The 23,379-nt window shown below is 41.6% G+C and overlaps 1 protein-coding gene across 6 annotated transcripts in view; it reads right to left on the minus strand.

Moving 5' to 3' along the window:
- Positions 1–23,379, minus strand: part of ARMH3 (armadillo like helical domain containing 3) — a 129,238-nt gene that overhangs the window by 84,247 nt on the left and 21,612 nt on the right. For 5 of the 6 annotated variants that reach the window (XM_009638086.2, XM_035893658.1, XM_035893659.1 and 2 more), the window contains 8 exons: positions 23,084–23,159; positions 20,343–20,436; positions 15,406–15,507; positions 11,302–11,360; positions 9,738–9,803; positions 8,530–8,599; positions 6,625–6,685; positions 3,652–3,740 (listed from right to left, as the gene is read on the minus strand). In XM_009638086.2, coding sequence (XP_009636381.1) covers positions 3,652–3,740; positions 6,625–6,685; positions 8,530–8,599; positions 9,738–9,803; positions 11,302–11,360; positions 15,406–15,507; positions 20,343–20,436; positions 23,084–23,159 — 617 coding nt within the window. The remainder of the gene's footprint in view (positions 1–3,651; positions 3,741–6,624; positions 6,686–8,529; positions 8,600–9,737; positions 9,804–11,301; positions 11,361–15,405; positions 15,508–20,342; positions 20,437–23,083; positions 23,160–23,379) is intronic. The other variant, XM_035893661.1, reaches the window with a different exon arrangement.

Raw genomic sequence — 23,379 nt, forward strand, 5'->3', positions numbered from 1 at the left:
ATTGCTCAAGCATTACTAATTTTGAGGTGGGAGGAGTTGAAGAAATTAGGTCTTTTTATATAAAAAGCTTAAATGACTCATGAAAACTCTTTTGGCATAGCTTATACATGCTTGACAACAACAACATATATAGCACCTTCCATCACTCAAGTGCTGCACAAACTAGTTAGAGTTCAACAATTAAAACCCAAACCCCACTTTTCTGACCAGCAAAATCAATACGACATGAATTTTTCACATGACAAGAAGCTGAACTTAAGGAAAACATTGGGCATAACATGCTATTTCTGAGAGCAGGGAACTGGTTATTACTGAGTAAAGTTTCCTTATCAGCTTTAAAAAGTATCTTACACTTGACATTCAATAAATCGGTGTTTAAAAAGCATAAGGTACCTGGCATAACAGTCCAGGAGATTTCCAGTTGGCAAAAATGTCTGTAAGGGAACAGGTCAACACAATCACATCCACTTACGGTTTCTGACCTTGGCCAAATTTCCAGGCTAGTCATCAGTAACGGTACACCGTCATGGAAGAAAAACTTGAAGATTTTCTTCAGCACTCAAAGGGAAGAGCCATATACTAATCACAGATGACTGAACTGAGGCTAGTAACTTGCTGAAAAGGTCTATTAAAGAGGAACCAAGATCAACAGGCATCTCTGGATCTGAATGTCTGGTCCAGCTATCAGTAACTGTGCTTGGCAATCATCTTCACAGGCTAATCAAATTACGATTGCTTTTTGCTCTCCAGCACTCTTTTTAGGATATTCCAGTATCAAGCTCTGCTAGCGATCTGGTATTTATTTTCACACTACTTTTAGCTAGAGACAGCTTATGCATACTACTTTTGCCATCTACAGATCTTCCTGTCAGTCCTCCTTCCAGCTCTCAAACCCCTGCATCACTCTGTTAGCTAAACAGTCTTGGTCATCTGGTCAGCACAGCTAGAGATTTATACTGTATTGAGTGCCATGGTCCTGGCCCCTTGACTAACATGAAAGAATTAATCTAATAGGGAAGCTAAGGCTGGATCACAGCCAAAGACTCAGTAACAAAATTGCTCTTCCTCAAGCTCTGATGTTGAAAAAGGAAGTCCAACGGAAGTAAGATCATACGTAAGCAATGTGCCACATAGTGGCATATCCAAAAAACTACAAAGTATTACAGGCACAAACAGCCTGATAGGTGTCCTGAGAGATGCCAAACACCTGGCTCCACTGCTTTTCTCTGCAATCATTGCAACTTAAAATCAAAAAAGGAAATGCAGAAACTTTCTCAACATGCTGCTGGCCTTCCATACTGAAGACAAAGCACCCACAAAGGTAGAGCATCTATCCATCAGATGACACGCAAGTGGCTTTCCTTAATTAGAGACTAGCTAACATTAGAATCGGCAAGTGAACAGAAGGCTCCATACATTGCTACCGCTGCCACCTACAGCCTTTATCTCAGTTCCTCCGCACCCTATACCGACTACCTACCCCACAGTATTCCCTTTGTCTTCTTCTCCCACTCAATTTTCTGCTTGAAACAACTCTCCTCCTTTTACATACTAGCTAGAATTCTCCCCCTTTCTTACAATACTTCTTTACACAAGTTCCCACCAGCTTCTTTGTTCCACTCAGCTCTGTTGGGGGGCTTCCACTGCTATTATCCATGCTGCACAAGAGGGGCACTGCTTCAGTCATCACACACCTTGTCATTCAAGAAGACAAGTGTGGGCTTGAAGACCTTCTGTAAAGCACACCTCATGGGGCAGCCCGAGATCTCAGACCTTACAGTGAATAGCTGCTCCCTTTTAGCTGTTCATCCAGCAGTGATAACTAATTCTTCGATCCAAAATAAAAGCCCGGAGGGGGATATGCTCACCTAAAGGAAAGAAATTAATTCAGAAGTCTCTGTGCTCTGGTTTGGAATCATCTGTCAGATAGATCAAGACCAGAAAAATAGCTATTCTTTCACGTCAAAGGCAGCAGCATAGCAAGCATGGAGCTCTTCAGCTACATCAGGTACATCAGAAACCTGACCAATCCAAGTTCTTTTTACTTCACTGCTTTGCTTTCGAAGCATGTGCAGTACTTAACACCTCTGAGGCACTTTACGTTTCCAAAGCACTATACAAACACCAGCTAATTAGAGACAGCTCACAAGAACATCCCAAGATACTGAATCTCTGTGTATAGCAAGGATTTTTATTTTTTCCCCCTAAAATAGGGAAAGTTAAGAATTGAAAGATGCCTAAGAGTGTGCTCTGAACTGTGGAGCAGAACCTTCAAGCAGAAGGCATTATATTTGAGACTTCCATACGGCCAGTTTGTAGGAAAGACCCAGCTCAGCCTGGCCAAATAGGAATGGATCCAGCTGACTGGTAACTGCTGAGAAGATACCACACACACTGTCAGAGGCAATTTCTATTCACAACAGACATCCACATTGTACATGCTCTTCTCCTGAACTGGCACTGCACTGCAGCCATGCCTCTAGGGGCTCTGTTCTGAAGAAAACAACCAAAAAGAAATCACTAATCCCTTAATTAGGGGCACCCACTTCACCTTCTACAGGAATAATTTAGGAAGTCTGAATGGGCCACATGTCACACAAGGCGAAAATTTAATAACTGAAAGTGACTCAGGTTGTTGGTTCATTTCTCTGTACCTACACTCAGCTGTGCAAAGCTACCAAAGGGAAGTACTCAGTGTTAATTGAGAACAGCTTCACAAACCACTCATTGCTGCCTTTTTCAAAAGTCATCCTCTCTCAGATTTCTGATGGGAGTTGCATTACACCAGCCAAGTTGCTGATCCTAGGTCTCAAGCACAGCTTCAGGAATACACAATTAGGGCCACGTTCCCTTGAATTTTCATAAACCTCTTGTTTAAGCCACAACAGCTAGGGGATTAACTGTACTTTCCTAGCTGAGCTACTTCACTGCTTGCAAGATAAGAACAGAAGCACACACCATATCCACAAAGGAAGCCTGCTAGGTTTCATCATCCATTCTGCTACCCCCTTCCTCAGACCTCCCACACAACAATGGCATCATAAAACAGTCCTACAAAAGCTACATCCACTAGATTATGAGAAACAAGACAAACCCCATAATGCTTATCTATCTCGGGATACCAGTGGCATGAACCAGACTATCGGCTATCAATGCAAAGGCCACACTTAAAAGCCTCTCTTCCCCTCCCCGACATTTCTAGGTTGCTCTCTTCAGAAGGAACTGCGCACACTATTTTATGTGTATCCATCTCTTACAGTAAAAAGAAAAAGTAAGGTCCACCTCCCTTTACCTAAGAGCCTACCTTCTTTCTACTCACAAATATCTGAGAAACACTACTGCATAAAACATTACTCCATTTCCGCAATCAGGTGAAGAGGAACTCAGGTAATGAAACAGAAAGACAAAGACACTTGGATACCATGGTGATCGTGGCCAGACAAGAAAGTAAATTAGCTACCATTATGATAATGACCTGGCTTTCCAAAAGAGGTAATTTACATATAGTAACTAAGAAGCAAAATAAAGATGCTTTAACAGAATTACTGCTTGCTGTTTAACCCTGTAGCAATGGAACAAGCAGCCATGGCCATCAGACAGCCACCCACTCTGGGCTTTCCATATTTGACGGTCTCTGCAGATGCAATGTACCTGACCAGAGCTCCCTCCAGGTGTAATGAAGCCTCACTCTGCATTTCTTCTGGTAGCACAGCAGCTTGTGCACAATCTGAATGCACCGTCTGGAAAAGAGAGGGCAAAGGATTAATTACATGCATTTCCCAGCAATTCTACATCAAACCTGGAAATGTCTCCGAAATCAGCAGCAGGGAGATAGACAAACTCAAAGCCTATCATAGGAGGACAGGGCTTGTGGTGTTGGGCTCCGACAGGGAAGCAACACCCACAAGAAAGGACCAGACAAGATGAGAGAAAGGGGGCTGTATGCCAGTTTTAGCTCAACGTGATTGGACCGATTAGAGATGCAAGTTTGTTGGTTTTATTTAATTAATACTTTCCACTCTTTGCCGCCCTTACCTGAGGGCCTCATAAGCTCTGCAAAAGGAGTTACTTAACTTGCAGGCTCCATACACATGAGATACTGCGCTCAGATTTTGTAAAATCTGGACACAATGGAGCTTTTCGGTTTCTTTGGCCCCAATGATGAGGCTAAAAGAAATCATAAGTCAAACAAACTGCAGGATTTTCAGTTTGACTGAGGCATGTAGTTTAATTGTATTAAAAAAAAAAAAAAAAAAAAAGATATTTCTGTCAAGTTTTCTAGTCTCCTTACACAAATAATTTTAAGTATGAGCTTTGGAATGATCAAGCAATAGACCTATGAACTCTGAAACATACAGCCAGTGTGCTTATGAAGTCTCCAAATCCTGTACAAACTCTTAGGTGCGCAAACATTCTTCACTAGTAATATCAGAACTAAATATGCAATATAATGAGTAAATTCTCTAGCACTAGCTATCATTAAAGACAAGAAAGAAAATATACACAAATTTGAATTTGTTAGACCAAGCTATTTTTAGTTATTGACATTTAGAAAAAAACAGAAGGAAGACTTCAAAAAAAGGAAAAATTCCTTTTTCCCCAAATCTTTATTTCTCAAAAAACACATTACCTCATAATATCAACATCTCTCTGAAAAGACACTACATGTCAGACAAACACAGAGAAATCAAGTTTAAAAATTTGCACAGAAGTTATTCAAAATGGGGTGAAGAGTTCAAAATAACACTTTAAAAAGCCTTAAGAAATAATATGCAGAAGATATACATTATTCTTTTCAGACCCTTAGATGATTCCAAAAATACCACAATGGGCTAAGGACTGAAACTAACTTTAGATGAAAAAAGGTGAAACCATTTAAAATAGCTGAGAATCACATTAAATGCTGTATTTCAAATTGGATTCTCATAAACTCAACCAAGAAAAGGAAGCAAACCAGCTGGGATGCAGACAGCTGTCTTCCGCTCAGGAACAGCAATCGCTCTGGGGAGAGACCAGTTATTTCTCACGCTACTGGTACCAGACAATGCCCAGTACACCTTTCCACCCACCTATTCGCTTGGCTGTGAGGCTAAAATTGGCCTCTACAAAAAAAACCCTATTTAAGGTGCTGACCAGAGAGAATCTGACAATGGCTAAAACATTTCTTTATAATTACAAAAGCTGTTAATGCATAAATACTCTGCAGACATATCTCAGCATTGAAACCTTGTGGTTGTATAGAGTAGCATACAGCTTTCTGGGTGAAAGCAAGGCATGGAAGAAAAGGGATAAGGAGGGGCCTAACAGTCCTAGTACCCTGCCTAAAGAGCCAGAGCACCAGCTACCAGCCTATAGACTCACAAACCACATTGCTTTAGTCATGAAACTGCTTTAGCTATGAAGATATCCATCCTGGTGGAGCATCTTTGCTTTTCAGCTTTGTGCTGAGGATTTATAATACAGATAACGGACAAAACCCACCCTTTGTCAAAGCAACTGGGACTTCTCTTTTCAAAATTAATATGCCCTCCCTTGAGCAGCTTCATATTGTCACCTTTTAAATGTATTGCAGAGAAGTATGACACTATTTGTGCATTCAGAACACCCACTTTGTCTGCAATAACCACGTCTGCTACGGGATGGTTTCAGACAGTTGTAAAGTGAAAAGACTGCACAAACATGCCAAAATGAATGGATACAGATGTCCACTGATGGTTGCTACTGCTCATTATTTTTACTCTCATGGGGTTTCTAGGTGTGACCTTACTTTTGAGCCCAAGCATTTCACTCTTTTCTTGTGAAATTCCAATGCGCTACGCCCAACTACAACTAATTCTGTAATTGTCATTAGAAAACATTTCTCACAAAGTCATAATTGAACTGTACAACCCTTGTAAAGGCACTGTAGTTGCAGGGTTACCTGGGCAAAATCAGAACATGCTGAAAAGTTACCTTAAGGGAAAACAGCCTATGTATCTTTATCTCTTCTACAGAATATAATGCTGTTCAAGCCTTGGGGAAATTCAGTGCTGTACAAACAGTCAGAGCAAAGCCAATGATCTGCCTAAATCCTATTTCTGCCCTCCAGGCTAAAGCAGAACAAAGCATTCTAGGGGCCTCCTGGGACACATGGAGCGCTCATGTGTAGCCCTGTCCTCTTCTCTCCTTTTCCCCAATGCTAAGTGTTACCCCTTGCTGCCTAGCAGGCTATTTCAGGCTTAAACCTCTCTCCCACACCCCACACTGCCTTCCAGGCTTCATGTCAGTCGTCCTTGGTTTTTCAAATCTGTCTTTTCAGTTTCTAGACCAAGATTCAGCTCCTGGAAGTAGGGATTCTTGCAGTAAAAGTATATTATGAAACTTCTTTCAGATTGAAAAGCTCTTTGTATTTGATCAAGTAGAATAGGAAATCGGTCTGAAAGGTGGAAATTAATTTTGCTTTCAATTTTCTGGCACACAGAGCATTTTAGAAGTAGAAAAAGTTGCTGGAAGTTCATGAAAAGCTATCCTGCTCCCCACCAGCCACAAAGTGTTATTTCAGCTGGAAGATTGCTCTATGACTAGAATTCCACCCAAATTCAAACTTCAAATGAAATCATGACGAGTCACCCCACAGACACTTACACATAGAGATCCATAGGAAATTCTTTCATCATGTGTGTTACAATGAACTCCACCATCAAATCTGACAGAAAAGAAAATTATAAAGTAAGTAGTGAGCTAGCTACTGTTAACTTCTAGTAGACAACAATGAGGGAGTCAAACTACCCCAACTACCTACGTTTACCAGACGATAGGTCTGCTTAGATGAGAGAAATTCCCCCCCCCCCTTTTTTTTTGTTTGTTTTAACAAGAATTAGACATCCTCTGAATTAAAAAAAAAGATACTGGAAACTGAGGGCATGTAATGTCACTTGCTTTGAGGCACTGCTTCCCCATATGCTTCCCCCCACTATTAGTTAAATAAAGAATACACTATGAATTCTGATGCTTAGAAAGGCTCTCATATTTCAAGCCTTGTCACTAAAGGAAAATTCCATTCAGTAGCACATTTTAGAAAATCATTCTTACCAGAAACAACGCACAAACACACAACCTAGATGTTTAGAGAGAAGACATTGTAGAAAACACCAGTTTTTTCCCTAAAATAAATTCTGAAGCAAGTAAACCTAGTCTGATCTCAATACAGACAATCTCAATACAGCCTGCTTAGGGCTCATTCAGGAGAACGTATCTTTAACACTTAAGGGCTCCCAGTGTAAGGATAAGAGGCAAAGAGTACAGAAATACAATTGAAAGAGATAAGTTACTGTGGTTCAGCTGATAAACGCTAACTGAACATGCGTGTGTTCTCTGCATGCGTTCTCTGCCCAACACAACTTCAGCATAAAATGTTTAACCCGTGTCAGTGGTAACAACTGTGAGATGTAATCTCCTAAGGTACTAATAGCCCAGCAATATGACTTAATAGTGACAAAAAAAGAGTACATGAAAAATGATAAGTCTAGAAAGATTTTTCACACAGCTGTTGTGCCTTGGCTTCAACTATCACCTCTTTGAAAATGCTGGAGTCTGAGACTGCTTCCGTATCATCGGGCTTAAGAGTCATTCAGGGATTCAAGTTCCATCCATCTCTGCACCCATTTATGCTTTTGGCCTCCACAGCAATGAGTGCCAAAATCTAATCCTATGCTACGTGAAAAGCTTTCAACGGAGCCTCCATACCCACATGCAAAACCAACCCTAGCTACTGACATTCCTATTGGGTTTTAAGCTCAGAAAAGGCTAAATGCCCAGAAAACACCTTCCCCCAACAAACATCTGTTCTTGCTATAGGTTTGCCCTCATTACATCATCTAGAAAGTACTTGTGACCAACTGTTACTGCACTCACCTAAAACTCTGAATTTATTAATCAGCTGCTCTCCCTATTGTTACTTATTCAGGTGAAAGGGGCCAAAAAAGGCTTCTGCAAAACTTACTGTAAATGTACATAGGATTTCTTGCTACAGAGCAGCGATCTTGGAAATATCTTAAGGGTGGAAGTCACGGGGATGGAGCCAGACTCTTTGCAGTGGTGTCCAGCGACAGGACAAGGGGCAATGGGTACAAACTGAAACATAAGATGTTTCAGTTGTGTATGAGGAAAAACTACTTTACTCTGAGGGTGATGGAGCACTGGAACAGGCTGCCCAGGGGGGTTGTGGAGTCTCCTTCTCTGGAGATATTCAAAGCCTGCCTGGACGAAGTCCTGCGTAACATGCTCTAGGAGAACCTGCTTTAGCAGGGGGGTTGGACTAGATGATCTCCCAAGGTCCCTTCCAATCCTTGCAATTCTGTGATTTAATTTCTCTGTGAGGCAGCCAGGTATAGAAATGGACAGTCCATTGCTGGAAATACCTTTAGTACGTAACTGCCCTCCTTTTAAGTCCATCCACCCCTCCCCTTAATCCACAAATCTCACATTTCTATTACAGAACAAAAGATGCTTCAGGAACCACAAGCACACACATACTCTAACAACACTCACCAAGCACCGCACACACCAGCGGGCGACAGGGCAGGTTCTTGTCTGCTGCTTTCTTCCTATGTCTCATTGGCTTCAAACACACAAAGATGAAAAGAAGTCAGTAGGAGCCTGAAGTGATGCTCTGTGTATTACTGTATTTTTCACACAAATAGTACCATCAGCACAGGCTTCCCTTTCTCTCTTTCTCCAACTGCCATCTCACCTATATTAATCCTAAAGGCCATGGCTGCAGCAAAATTGTGCCCACTTTTCAGCATGCTCACCACTGGGTTTTTGTTTCTCCAGCTGTGTAACTGGAGGGCACTGTTATATCACCAGCAGGGAGGAGGAAAAGAAAAAAAAAAGAAGGCACAAAACCCAAAACAACCCCCCAAAAAAAAAAGTCACACTGCAATTCCACCCCCTTGGTTAACACTGATTTGCTCCTGACCCAGAAGTCTGATCTGCATTCTTAACAGCATGTGCAGTCTTAAATGGCTTTGGTCTTTATACTAACAGACCAGAAAGGCTAATTGAATGGCAAGTTCGTTAAGTGGGAATGATTAACATCCTTGCAATATGCTCACTATAAAGTAAGATGTTTGTTTCTGTCCTGGACTAGTGACACTTTCAAGTGCTGCTTCACTGTCAGATGAGGTGGAACTTGCCAGTACCACAAAGACAGAATGCATCAAGTTAAGATAACCGTTCATGTTACCTGTAACTACTGAGCTTCATAAGCTCAGAGCTTCAGGTAAAGACACTTTCTCCACAGATACCTATAGCAAAAAGCTCTGGAAAAAATACTTTGCTCCTTGAAGGTGAGTCACCCCACCCAGGATGAAATGTAAGCCAAATTAAAGCACTCAGTGTAACTCCAGCTGGCTATTAATATATCACACAAGGGCTAATGCTTGCTGAAGATTAAGGCAGAACATTCCTCCTGCCACTGATTTCCTCAGAGACCTCATAATACACAGCTCCTCCCCAGCTACACAGGCCTCTGAATTCACTGTCAGGGCAACCAGCCCTTTGTTCTTTGAAGGAGTGAGACATTCTGAGAGCAATTTCAAAATCATTCCCCAACTACTGCATTTCTCACAGTATTTCCACATGCCTTAGCCATCTAGGTTAGATGTCTGTGACCAGTTTTCAACACACACGGAGACTCAAATCCTCTGTGTTCTCATCCCAAAGAGAAAACAGACCATCTGGAGGAAAAGACTCACCATCCTGTGTAGGTTTACTCGAAAATTCATGTTGTCATCATGGAGAAATGCGTTAGCATACTGATCCTATTGAAAAGAGCAAGAAAAGGGAGGACCTATGAATAGCCAACCAAGTGCCCAATACCTTCCACTTGCCTCTCAAATCACATGCGTTTCAGTGTAAAACTCCCAACATATAGCTGTAAGGTTAGAAAGCCTGTCCCCACCCAGGTCTCCAGTCACACAAAAGTAAACCCCTCCTGATCCCAATTCCACTTCAGTTAAGTCTGCACCACTGCTTATTTTGATAGCAATTTGCTTGCCATACTCCTCCTTCGCTCATCCAAACTCTGGACTGCACATACCACAGTGTCAAGATTTTAACAAGAGCTCTAAGACACGTGAGGTGGTTCTCCAGCACACAAGTTCCTGTAACTGTGTGGACAAAGGTTTATGTTGGCATTTTGATGGACCCATCATGCATGCTCATTCAAGGACAGGTTGGATGAGGCTCTGAGCAACCTGATCTAGTTAGCAGTGTCCCTGCTCACTGCAGGGGGGTTGGACTAGATGACCTCTAGGGGTCCCTTCCAACCCAAAACATTCTATGATTCTATGCCAGAAGTTACTGCAGCATTAGCAAGTAGGTTTATCAGCTGTCCCACCCCTCAGGGAAAGCTTATTCCAAGACCAGCTCTAAATCAAAGTGATTCCTCCAGATAATGCATGCCAGGTTGGGTAATAGATATGTCCTCCCTTTAATACCAGAACCAAAACATGCCCTTGCTATATAGAAAGAGGATTGTTCATCTGGTATTACCTATGCATCCACCTGAATAACTCAAGTGCCAAAAACATTTAATTATAAATATTTGAAATGCAGATGATTAGCTTTCAGACTGCACCCTGAAGAAACTTTACGTCAGAATCCTTACACTGGCTATCAACATCGCTGCTTTTTATTCTTTGTTAAGAATGAAAGGTCTTTGACTTGCAAGCAAGTAAAATGCAAATGCCATGCAAACTCAATCACCATTCAGGACATCAGTCAAGCTATTAGTACATACTCCCCATGAGACAGGACCACATTCAGCCAGGATTGCTGACATAGCTCTGTGATACTGCTTCCTCATCATACTACCAGATTTGCTACTTGTCTTGCTTGCAGGGACTTACAACCATGCGGCTTTCTTTCAGACCCATACCCTTCTTAGGCAGAAGGGATATGGCATTGCCCATGTCTACCATGAACAACACAGAGCTGAAAGCCATTAGCACATTACTCATCTAGAAGCCATACCACAAGGTCATCCAACGGCTAAGAGCAAAAAGGCTTAGGTTGGCTTTTTTCTCTCTTCATCCCTGGGAATTGGCTAACACAAATAAGATGATCCAATTTTCAAGTTTCACATCAATTTTAACAGTGCTGCATCAGGTTTATTACAAAACATTAAGTGCCCAACGTCTCCACTACTCAGTACCACTGCGGATCTTCAGCTCCTGGCCAACAGGAGGTCGGGGGCGTGCATGCAGATAGAGCCCTATAACACACCATCTGCTGAAGAGCATCACACAAGAAACCTACCTCTGCTATGCATGTCAGGATAATCAGACACAGCTTGCCACTGTGCAGCCGGTGCTCATCTGCAAAGAAGAAAAAAAAAAATCCTACATGAGCCACACAAACACAGCAATGCTGAAGAGCGAGATAGCTGTTGCAGCAAGAGAAAAGCCCAGCCCTGGAGATTCTTCATACTCCTACTTCTTCCATGATAGGTAATAGTCTAACTACTCTCATTAGGCACTCACCCTCCAGCCTGACCACTAACTGTCACCAGTCTGCACCAACAGGAAAGCTTCTGATTTGAACTTCCAACAGCACTGTAACTATCAGTGGGGCTTCTGTCTCGTTCAGTTTTACTTCCACAGATATTCTAAATACTGGGGTTACTCCCTGTTTTTTTGGTCACATCAGAGATGCACTTTTCCCTCTCTTAGACACAATGGAAAGAAAAAGATCACCTTTGCTGTAGGTTATGCAACAAGCAGCAAAGCTTTGGTAGAGGCACAGCATAGAGTAGCAGAGTGACTCCCAACATGATGCTCAAACACCTAAGTTTTAACCCCAATACTGAGAGACATGACCTAGTTTGCTCTGTGCAAAATCATGAAAGAAGGAAGTCTGCAAAGACTTAGCATTTTAAGCGAAAGGAGTTCCACCCTGATCATGTTCCACAACTTGTTATTCATCTTACAACTTCAAGCAGCTTTTGCCCTGAATGACAATTGGAGGGCTGAAAGACTCACAAATACAGAGGGACCAAGGTAGAAAAATGCAGGTTTTTTTAGGATTACTTAAAGCTCTTCTCTCTCAATTTTAACCTTGAAAGACCAAAAAAACAAGATACATACAGTCATAGAGTAACTTAGGATGGAAGAAACCTCTGCTCCAATTCTTGCTAAAAGCAAGGCCAGCTAAGATCAGGTCGTTCAAGGTATTGTCCAATCAAGCTCATTTTAAAAAAATCTAAAAAACAAACCACTCACACCACACACCCACAAAACCACAAAAGCAAACAAACAAAAAACAACCACAACAACATACCTGTAACTAAATTCTGAGGAAGCTTAAAACTGCACATTCCTGAGACCTCCAACAGCTTCTCTAATGCAGAAGACTACTAAACGTGCCATCCCAGACATCTACCCTAAGAGTCAAACTTGGAGGAAATGGCCTCAAGTTGTACCAGGGCAGGTTTAGGTTAGACATTAGGAAAATTTTTTTCACTGAAAGGGCTGTCAGGCTCTGGAATGGGTTGCCCAGGGAAGTGATCGAGTCCCCATCCCTGGAGGTATTTAAAAGACGTGTGGATGAGTTGCTTAGGGCCATGGTTTAGTGGTGGGGGAGGCGGGTTAGGTTAACAGTTGGGCTTGATGATCTTAAAGGTCTTTTCCAACCTAAACGCTTCTATGGTTCTATGAAATATGTAACAGTCAGACCACTTCCATATAAATCAGAAGACAGCATCAGCCAAATTCCTTGTATCTTTGCAGGTCACTTTTACAAACATTTTGCTAGTTAGTGTGTATATGGTAATCTATAAACATCAATAGAATGGGCTTAGCTAGCTGTTCTGTCTGGTTTGACGCCTCTTTTGTTTTCTTTTCTATGCTGCCGAGGGACAGATATTTACTTACAAGATGTGCCCTGACGTGTGCTGATTTCATCTTGCTGCACTTAGTAAGATGAAGAGGAATTTTGGAATGGGAAAGTTAAAAGTCTCTCCTATATCTCCTTAACTCAGCTAAAATATTTAAGTGAAAAGTTTTCTACTCCAGCAAAACAAGAGAAATGGCCTCAAAGAGCCCTGATACACTGGAGCCTTGTTATTTTTCTATTGTAAGGCCTTGCTGTATATTTTTGTAGGTGCTGCTACCACTTCTCTCTCTGGGAATCATGCTGTAAAGGCTCCTGTTTCACACCAAGTACTCTGCCTTCAGCCAACGTGGTGTGAACGTGATGCCATTTTCAGCAGTTATGGGGCAGCTATGCAGGCAGTTACTCACACAGACACTTCGTACATTTACAGCATCCTTCATTAAAGGAACAAAGCAGACCACTTCCTATGGGGAGGTATAGCAGCATGAACCCTGTTTTACAGATGGGAAAAAAAATTATGCAGAGTTTTTATTTCTCCCAAGGCACCTGCCTCTGACTGACGCAAGAGAAAAAACAAGAGAAGGATCTAGTGAATGTAATCTACTAAATTATGCTCTCTGGGACAGGACCAAAACAACTGTCTAGTCCTGGATGTGGAACAAACCAGTCTTCCCTCTAAGTGTTCCCACCTGTCTCAAGACACATGGAGTAAATCAGAGTTATTCATTCTTCTTCTCTTGTTGCTATATTGGTGTCACATGCTTGCTCTGACACAAGAAAAAACAGTTAGGCAGCGCCCCATCTATCATCAAAATGTAAGGACAGGAATATACCCACTAGAATTAATAAGCGCTGGTTTGGAAGGCACGCTTTTTTAAAACGATCAGTCAGTGGAGCTCATTGCCACATACTACCATGGCAGTAAGGAGATTAAGTCTGTAAGCTGCACAAATTTCAAACATTGTACAAGCTAGAACCAAAGTAAAGAAAGAAACATCAACTCCTGTCTCCTACCAGAATAACCTCATCCCTCACTGGCTTGTTTGGTAAGGAATCCCCTCTATCAGATTTCACTCCATCTGAAACTAATCCAGTTTGGCAGTTCCTGAGGCCCCATGCAGACTTTCCATATTACACTCACTAATAAGTGCAGAAGTTAAATTGAAAAACATAAAATTGTTCCATCAGAGACTTGGATAAGCAAGAGAGACCTAGCAAAAGAGAATGATGAGAGTGCTCGCAAGCCCTCCTCACGTGTGCGATCTATAAGAAATGACTGAGCAAAGATTGAGGTGGTTTAGCTCAAAGACAAAAGAGGAGACATGAAAGCAGACTTCAAATACGTAAGGGCTGTCACAAAGAAGAAAGAAATAATCTGTTCTCAGTACCTATCTTGGAGAAGATAACTAGTAATTAATTTAAATCACAGCAAAGAATTTAGGATGCACCTGAAGCCCTCTCACAGTAAGGGTAGTTGAACACTGGAACAGATAGTCTAAAAATGATGCTCCATTATCAGAATGTCTTTATCCAACCTGTTAGCAACATCTCTGAGAAAAGATACAGGTAAATTGATTCTGCCTTCGTTTTGAGGGGCACACTAGATATTTTCACAATGTCCCTTTTGGTCCTAATTTAAATTGTGCACATTTTCCTCAACTAACTTGCATAGTGAACAAAAACAAGACAGCCAGGTACTAATTCACTGCAAGCTAACAGGTACAAGGAAACTCTGCTGCCTCCTCTCTTACACAGTGCCAAGCATTCAAGTTCAATAATCGATGTATCATAGCTCCGCACCTATCTCCCTATTTTTGTTCAGTTGTTACATCTGACTTAACAGCAAAAGTTGGTAATGGGCTGAAATATGACACAAAGATCACTTCTTATGTTCACGCTATGGTCCTGCCCATACAACCACGGGGCAAAACAGCACCCTCGGGTACCCTGAGCAGGAGATGAAGCAATACTTCAACTCCAGCAAGCTGAAATTAACCCCCACAAAACTATCAGGAGAAACAAAAAGCACAACATGGAAATATATCTTGTCAAGCAAATTACTGCTAGTACAGTGTAAGTCACTGCTGTCCTTTTTATAATTAAAGAGCTGCCTGTTTAACCAGCAAGTACCAAAAGAAATATTTTCTTCTAATGCTGAGCTTCCTGTGTCAGCTTCTAAATGTTCTTAAAAATACAGTTTGCTGGTACATGACTTTCCCTCTGACAGACAGTTGGGAATCAGATATGCTCACACCTCCTGCATAGGGACAGACTTGGTTATTAGGTATTATTATTATTATTACATTCTTTCCATATTTGACTTCTCTCCTGCCAGCATTAGGTCTCTCCTAGTCTCATAACTCTTATCTTGCAATAAGAAATCATTTCATTTTCTCAAAAGGTGGAATCTTCAGTCCTCTAAAGGACTCTGGTTGGTTAACTTCTATTTCTGGAGTCACTAGACATGTTCTTATGCCCTCCTGACTTCAAGAAGCACTGCTTGCTGCATCCACAGCAAGAGATATTTACCTTTTGTGTCCTGCATCACAATCGAGCTGTACTTCAAGAAGGTTATCAGCAGGTTGCTAGTTTGCACATCAGCATCCAAAGGCAGCTCTGCAGAGCTTATAACTGGAACAAAGCAGATAAGACACATTTACCCTCCACAAATACAAGAGACAACAATACAGAGAACCAAGTCACAGATTCACAGATCTGGCATAGGATCAGCTTATTTGCAGGGTTACCTGACCTCCTACTCCTCCTCCTTCATGATCATCCAGCAAAGGTTTTGTTTAGAAGACTGGTACCACTCCCTGAGAGACCATTTCTCCTGCTCTAAGTGTAGGTTAAAGCAGCAAAGTGATACCCTTCTCTGCCCTGCCCCCCCTCCCACCCCGAGGGAGATCAGCCTGCTGGTTTAGCACTCATCAACATTCCCAACCTAGGGAGCTCGAGATATTCTCACCGATATCCAATTAATTCTTACAGCCAACACAGCTAACATTCACACCATTCTCAGTTTGGAAAGAAACACAACCAGTAAGGAGCCCTCTCAGTTTCAGCAATTTTGGGATTGCAGTTCCAGAAGGTCCACATGAATTCAATTCTTCCCTCCCAACAGCAAAAGCAACACACAAGACAGCAATGTGACAAATACTGCATGACCAAAATGGTAGAAGAGAGAGGTGGAAAGAGCAACTTTACAAAAAAATCAAGAAGCAGAAGCCATCATAGCTTATGCTAGAGAAATCACAACACAGCAGGGAGCAGACACGTCCTTTCCATACCTGCAGAACAGCAGTTCATTGGCATTTCTCTAGGATACACTCCTTGTTACCACCGGCTGTACTTTTGACACCTTAACACTGTACATCATCTGCCTTAGACTTTACAAGAAGCTATCTCAATTACTCAGCTAATTGCACAATGTGCCTCCTGCTCACTCCCCATGTACCATCTGAAGCACTGAGTTTATGAGCTGTCAAGCCTCTATCATGTGACTGAGCCGCATTTTTACTGATGACTGAGCCTGAGCTGTCTGCAAGGACCATTCTCAGCATCCTCATTCACAAATGCTTTATGAGAAATATTGAAGCAGGGGGAAAGATAAGTCGGAAAAATGCAGCATAGATTTACCTGCAGATCCTGCCAGGTAAGTCTGATATCGTTTAAGATAAATTAGCTCAGACCAAAAAAAAAAAAAAACCAAACCCAAAACCACAAACAAAACAAAACTGATGGAGCTAGTCTAGGACAACTTCAGTAAAGCAGGAACCAATACAGAAATTTAAAGTACCTCAAAGATCTGGCCAAGGAGAAATGATTGGAGAAATTATTGGTCTGGGAAGAAGTTACTACTTGAATTCCTTAGGTGTCAGTTTAGGGAATAGTTTTCTTTTTTGTGAGTGACCTGGGCACAAGAAACAGTTGCTTGCTAATGAATCTACCAATGGCAGAAAGTTGGGATGTGTAAACTCAAGGAGGAATATCAATTCCAAGAGGAATATCAGACTGCACACAAAGAACAGGATAAAACCAAGGACCAGATAATAAATATAAGATTAAGTTCAACAATGCAAGTCATAAGGTCAGGAATTCAGGGATTTATTCCCACAGCAAGCTGAGAGCTCATCAGCTGCAGATGAAATGCTGTGATACTAGAGTATGCTATCAGATCCCGAGATGACGAGCTACCAACACAAAGCACTGAAGAGCGTGGTCCTACGACATACCCAGAAATGCACTTCCAGCAGAGAGAGGAACACAGTGATGCCTTGCACGGGGTGCTGGTGAGGCCTTGTCTCAAACACTGTGCGTAATTATGCAGATCCCATGTTCAAAGAGGATGAACTCATACTTGAACGATTATAGAGACAGGCTAGTAGGTTGATCAGAGAAACAGAGTGCCCTTCTTATGAGACAGCGAAATACATAGGCAAGTAACCCAACATATGCAAATGAGCTACCTGTGTTCCAAAGTAAGGTTAACATCATGATAAATGGGTATCAACTGACAAGAAACACACGTTGGAAAGCTGAAGATTTCTAACCAAGGAACGAGATGCTGAAACTGCCTTCCAACAGGAATTATTTGGAAACAAATTTAACAAATTAAGACAGAGTTTGATAAATGTAAGGTATTCTATGATGATGTGCCTGCAAGCACAAGGCATAGATTCAAGGAGTCAAGGGGATCTTTTCCCGCTTGATGTGCCTGCCCTGATACGACACTAACGCTACTGTTCTGGCTGCCTGGGAGCTCAAACTCGCCAGTTTTCACATGCAGGAGGTCATAGGTGTCTTGAATTATGTCTGCCAGAAGGCTCTCTCTCTTCTCAAGCTATAAAGATAGCTTAAGATAGGGCTGCTTCGCACTGGAAACAGATCTGCAGACCACTAGGACACACATCTTAAGAACTATATTATCTCTTTTCCATCTATCCTCAGGAATGCTCAAGGCTTTTCTCACTCTTGAGGAAAGAAAGATGTATTTACGATGAGATTGGACCTTGCAAGAAGTGAGGAATTACTCACATCTGATTTTTGGATGGCTAGGTTTGGGGCTCTGAGGGGAAGCGATTTGATCCTGTAGGCAATTGTATTTTGGTTCAGAGAAAAGTCTGCTTTAACAAACAATGCCTTTCATAATTCAACCCCTATATCTCATAACCCTGCAATGAGGCAAGTAATGCTTATTTACCCCTGGAACTGGGGCAAGCACAGGCACAAAAGGATGAAGGAGACAAAGCAACAGCAAAAAGCAGGATTCTTTAAACTGAGCACTAAAAGGCCCAGAGCACAGCAGAGGTTCTCATGGAGCTCAGGATTATACAATCACCTTGAATACAAAATTGTAGCCCTTGGAAACAACAGGCCAAATAGATCAATGTAACCTCACTGTTCGAATCACATCAAAGAAATGATAATGGAGCTTTTAGCTTCTAAAGGCTGCACGTGAGCGAGCCATTTTAGTCCAGTCAATCTTGAAGCTCTGGAGCTCCTGACACGTTGCTAACGTGCCCAGTCTGTTGGCAAAGTCTGTGCAATGAGACTGGAAGCTTTTTCACCCCCAATATTATGAATAACTCAAAGATTTAGCTAAAAGTCTGAAAAATGTATTTATATCCCCAGTGGGTCCTTCTGGAGCTGTTACAATGAACGCAGTGAATGAATATTTAACAACAGTAAGCAAACTGACATTTAGATAACTATGGTGACAGGCACACTTGATTTACATATTATGGATCAACAGTTTCTAGAAAAAGTCTCATTTTCAAAAAAAAAAAAAAAAGTCATCACTCTGAAACACACATCACTGCTTATCCTGGTTCATGCTACAGACCTTGATGTTTTTAACAGACATTTTTAAACTTTTAAAGGCCTTAATTCACATTATAAGCCAACAGAGAGATTTCCAACCAGAATTTGAACCCATTTTTAATCCCAGTCAGCATAAAAAAGTGCCTGAAACCCATAGATGGATTTTTACATGTTGCAGTAACTTGAAAATAGCTCAACTACACTTTTTATTTAAATGTACGAAAAAGAAGAAAGCAATCTTTTAATTCCAAAGCCAAAAAGCCTCTTGCTAACTCTCAGCCATAGGCAAATTTTACAGCTGAGTTGCAAGACCTTAGAAAATGAGGAAAATTCTGACATACCTTTAAAATAACAATACTAAAGCACTGCTACTCAAATTAAACCAAGCCAAGGTCCTCAAAAAAAAAAAAAAAAAGTCACTGAGAATAGGGATCAGCAAGGTGACAGCAAATAGAAATAAAGAATGCTTCCCGATACAATTGCTGCACATTAAGATCAGCTCTTCTCTCCTTAAACTTAGTAACCTTACAAGCGGCAAGAAGCCTCAAGCTTCCCAAGATTCACTGCGCCTCTGCTGAAAGCAGGACGGAGTTTTTGTTTTGCTTTTGGTTTTTGGTAAATTAAAAAAGAGTGTGAGCAAGCTGTAGGTAAGCATAAATTCTGTCAGTTGTGTAATGTGGTGTGTGGGTGGATAACATTTACAATGAACACGTTGAACAGAAGCCCACAAAATGCCCGTCCCTCTACATTTTATATTATATGCACAGGAAGACTTGAGACATAGGGGGCTTTTTAACTCAAGCTTTTGATATCCATGGTAACCAGACAGAATTCATCTACAAGGAGGATCACCCTTAACTAGGATATCAAATGACCCGAATAGCTGATATAACCGAGTAATCCAGGCTGCTTTTCCCCAGAAATATTTCCAAACTGTGCTCTGTACAAACTGACTCTGTTCCTTCATTAAACACTTTCTTCAGGTCTAGAGGATGCCATTAAAGTATGTGAAAACAGCCATTTGATTTCTTCTCTTAAACTAGGCTATATCTATCCATACCTTAAAAAAAAGGGTTTTATTTTAGATGATTTCAAAGTGTATTTATGTGGACATGTACATCTCATTTAGAAGAAAGATCTCAGGGCAAGCAGTCATTTACAAAGCCTATCAGAGAAAAGGCAACAAGAAGGAGGAATACCTCCACATCCAGGTTGGATTCAAATCCCAATTAATTCAAAGCTGGGGACAAGTGCATTAATGACAAGCAGGAATCCACTGCAATTCGCTGTAAATCTGTTCCAAGGACAAATAATCCCAGGCAAAGAACCTGACACTAGAAATATTCATTAATAAAAGCCTACATAGAATAAGTAATGGGCTGGGTGTATCTTCATGCGGATACTCGGACAGTACTGTTTTCAGAAGGTATATCAGCATAATTTCATTGAGCAATACACAAGGCAACACAGAAATAAATTCAAGTCAGAGAATCTTGCTCGTGTTTAGTAAGGCAAGTCACTCCAGGAAGAGACCACCAGGTTACATCTGCTCTAGACAGACCTCATTAGTTGCCATCTTGAGAAAATGCTTTGCTAGTTATTCTACCGTTTGTTTTTCCCCATGAGGTCATTATATTTCTTACCATCAGAAGAAGGCGGGGTAGTTCCAAGTGGAGTGACCGGTGTTGTTGGAATTGGGCTTGTTGGTGTTGTCATTAGCCCCATTTCAGGATGGCTCTAACAGAAAACAGACATACACAGGTCAATAGCTGCCCTAGGCACTAGTCACACAGATCACTATTTGTACTGCTCCATGCTCTCACACTATAGACATGACTAATGAAGTCACAAGAAACTTCAGCCTCTCCTCCAAAAAGCAAGGCTGTGCTTGCTCACCTTGAAGGTCTACAATTAAAGCGTACATCAGTTTCTTTACTCCACAAAACATACAAATACATCAGAAAGTGGTGGCTGCCCCCAGCAGACAGATAACATGCCATTCCCCGCTGTAGAATGGGAAAAGATACACAGAATCCTACACTGTTTATAGCTTCCAGATCCATCCAAAACAACCCAAGGATGTGCATTTGAAGTCTTCTTCCAAGATCCTTTTATTTCTCTTTCTAAAAGCAAATTCTGCTCATTCCTGCCCTCCACCTGTTCATATTCAAAGATGATGGCAATTTATTACTTCCCTGTCTCACTATAAAGCCCAGGCACTACAGGAAAAGAGTGCATAACATAAATAACACTATCATTATCGATCCTCTCAGCTTCCATCAGTCGGTTACTCTCCCCACTTCATCTTTGCTAATAGTTGCCTGCCTAATTACTGCTTTGACTTTACTCTTTGTAAGCTTCCGCATCCATCCACGCTGGTGAAACTGTAGGCAATCTGCCATGCTATATTAAGTCTGGCTGCCAAGCAAAGTGTCCATTGCATAGGGCAAGTTTTACGTAAATGTATTATTTGCCTTAATATACCATTACAATTTCAAAATAAAAGAAAGGGGTACAGAAACGCTGATCTGATGTTAGTTCCGTAGGATTTTTCACAAGTGGATATCCCCCACACTGTCTTTGAATGCCTCATTTTATGAGCAACTATAAATGCATGTATTTTATGGGAAGCACAGACACACATACCACAATTCAAAGACAATTTTAAATCATTATAGGTACTGATTTAAACTTTAAAAGACAATTTTCCATTGAAAATCTTATATAAAACAGGCTTGCTTCCATAGATTTTGCTGTGGTGTTTACCTTTCTTTTCCCCCAAACACTGACCATCAGTTGAGAGGTAAGACTGCCACCTAGCAGCAAAAAACAAGGACCAACAAGCTGGAAGTATTACCAAAACCCCAACACTTCAGGCATCAACACAACTGTACCCCTGCTCTTCCTACGTGGCCACATGGCAGCAGGTAGCCATTCATGCAGTCCCTAGCAATGGGCGCCAACTTAGACAAGAGCATTCATCGGCTTTGACGAGGTTTTGTCAAAGGACAGCATGACCTACCTTGCCCTCTCTTAAATGAAGGATTACAGAGAATCCACCCAAGAACATCAGCGGTTGCTTCAGCTATTGCTTTCACAAATAACTAGTTTTTCCTTTGATTTTTAATTTCAGAGCTTTTAGTCCAGCTGCTCTTTTCCTTCCCTCCTCTTTCCCCTGCCAAAGATTTCTCTTCCCTCATGGATATCTTGACCACAGAAAGGCCTGAGTTGGTATTACACAGAACTGAAAGAGCAGAAATCTCTCACAAGTGGTGGGAATGAATAACCTGGGAAAAGAGAGGCAGGGAACCTCAACAAATTAGCGACCCATGGATCAGAAGCTTTCTTCAGAGGTAGTAGGTCTGCCTATCAGACCTCTTCCATCACCACTACTGTCAGGAGTGCCCAAAGGTCTCCTCCATCATGCCAAATGCCTAGCCTGTGATGTACGGCTGCACTCTGGGGACCTGAAATAACTGGGGAAAGGTAGTAACTGTTTGGTGATGTAATTTTTCTCACAGATTACCAGCAGTACATACAAACCAAATTTAAAAGCCTGAACCTGAAGGTTTTCCTAAATGCATCAGCCTAGCCTTCCAGCCAGCCACAACATGATCACCAGATCAGGCTCATTATCTGTCTCCCAGCAATAACCACCTTTGCAAACTCACACAGTGTTTAGAAAAGCATCCAGAAGTTTGTCATCACAGGATGGAGCAGCCCCCTGCTTCTCAGAAGGCTGCCATAGCTGTTTTTTCACCATAAACAGCACAAGGAGGAGTGCTATGCTCCAGTGACAGTCTCCCAAGAAAAAGGGGTTGGGCTCTCCGAGGAAGTTTGAGCACAAAATAGTATTTGAAACAACAGTCATCATATATCGATTAGTCCCTAAGCAAAGGATACCCAACCAGACAACAACATGCAGTCTGTGCACACCCAGACAGGACAATTCATCCAACTTTGGAGCCGGGATCAGCCTTTTTCCCTCAACCCTAACTTAACGAGCGCATGAATTTCTCTGATAGCTGCAGCAATCTTATCCCTACCAGTCCACTCACTCCATCCTCTCCCTAAAGGCAGTATCAATAGGGCACAGAGACACTCCACGCAGCCCTTCCCATTCAGCGGGAGGAATGCCTCATTCCAACAGGAGCTGTGCCCTCAAAACTTGACGCATTTTCTGGCAAGCCAGGAAGCATTTCCTAAAAGTATAATAAACCCAGGCCCTGGCCTGCTTCTGTTCCTTCAGGTTCATCTACACCTATGACAAGTATGCAGGGGAAAAAAAAAAGAAAACTTCTCTTTTCACTGATTCCATTTCTGACTCTCTAATTTCAAAGCCATCTACTACAAAGAAATGAGCAAACATCGCACTGAAACTCACTTGTGCCAGAACTGTGATGAAATTCCGGTTTAAGTGAACAGCTTCATAGAGGGCCAGAAGGATTGCTTCATTTGTTCTGTGGAAAGGATACAGACAAAAGCACAGTTAGTTAAGGGCTAACACCAGATGAGAATCCCAAGAGCAAAGTTTTTCAGAAGTATGGCCCATCTGAAAGAAGGTATTTTTTTTTTCAACTATATAAAACTCTGTCTCTGCAATCCAGTTGTTCTTCCAATTATGCGTAGTACTTAGCAATCCATAAAAATAGCTATTTTTAGAGCTCAACTACAGTCTTT

Source organism: Egretta garzetta, unplaced genomic scaffold, assembly GCF_000687185.1.
Source record: "Egretta garzetta isolate BGI_Z169 unplaced genomic scaffold, ASM68718v1 scaffold135, whole genome shotgun sequence".
NCBI lineage: Eukaryota > Metazoa > Chordata > Aves > Pelecaniformes > Ardeidae > Egretta > Egretta garzetta.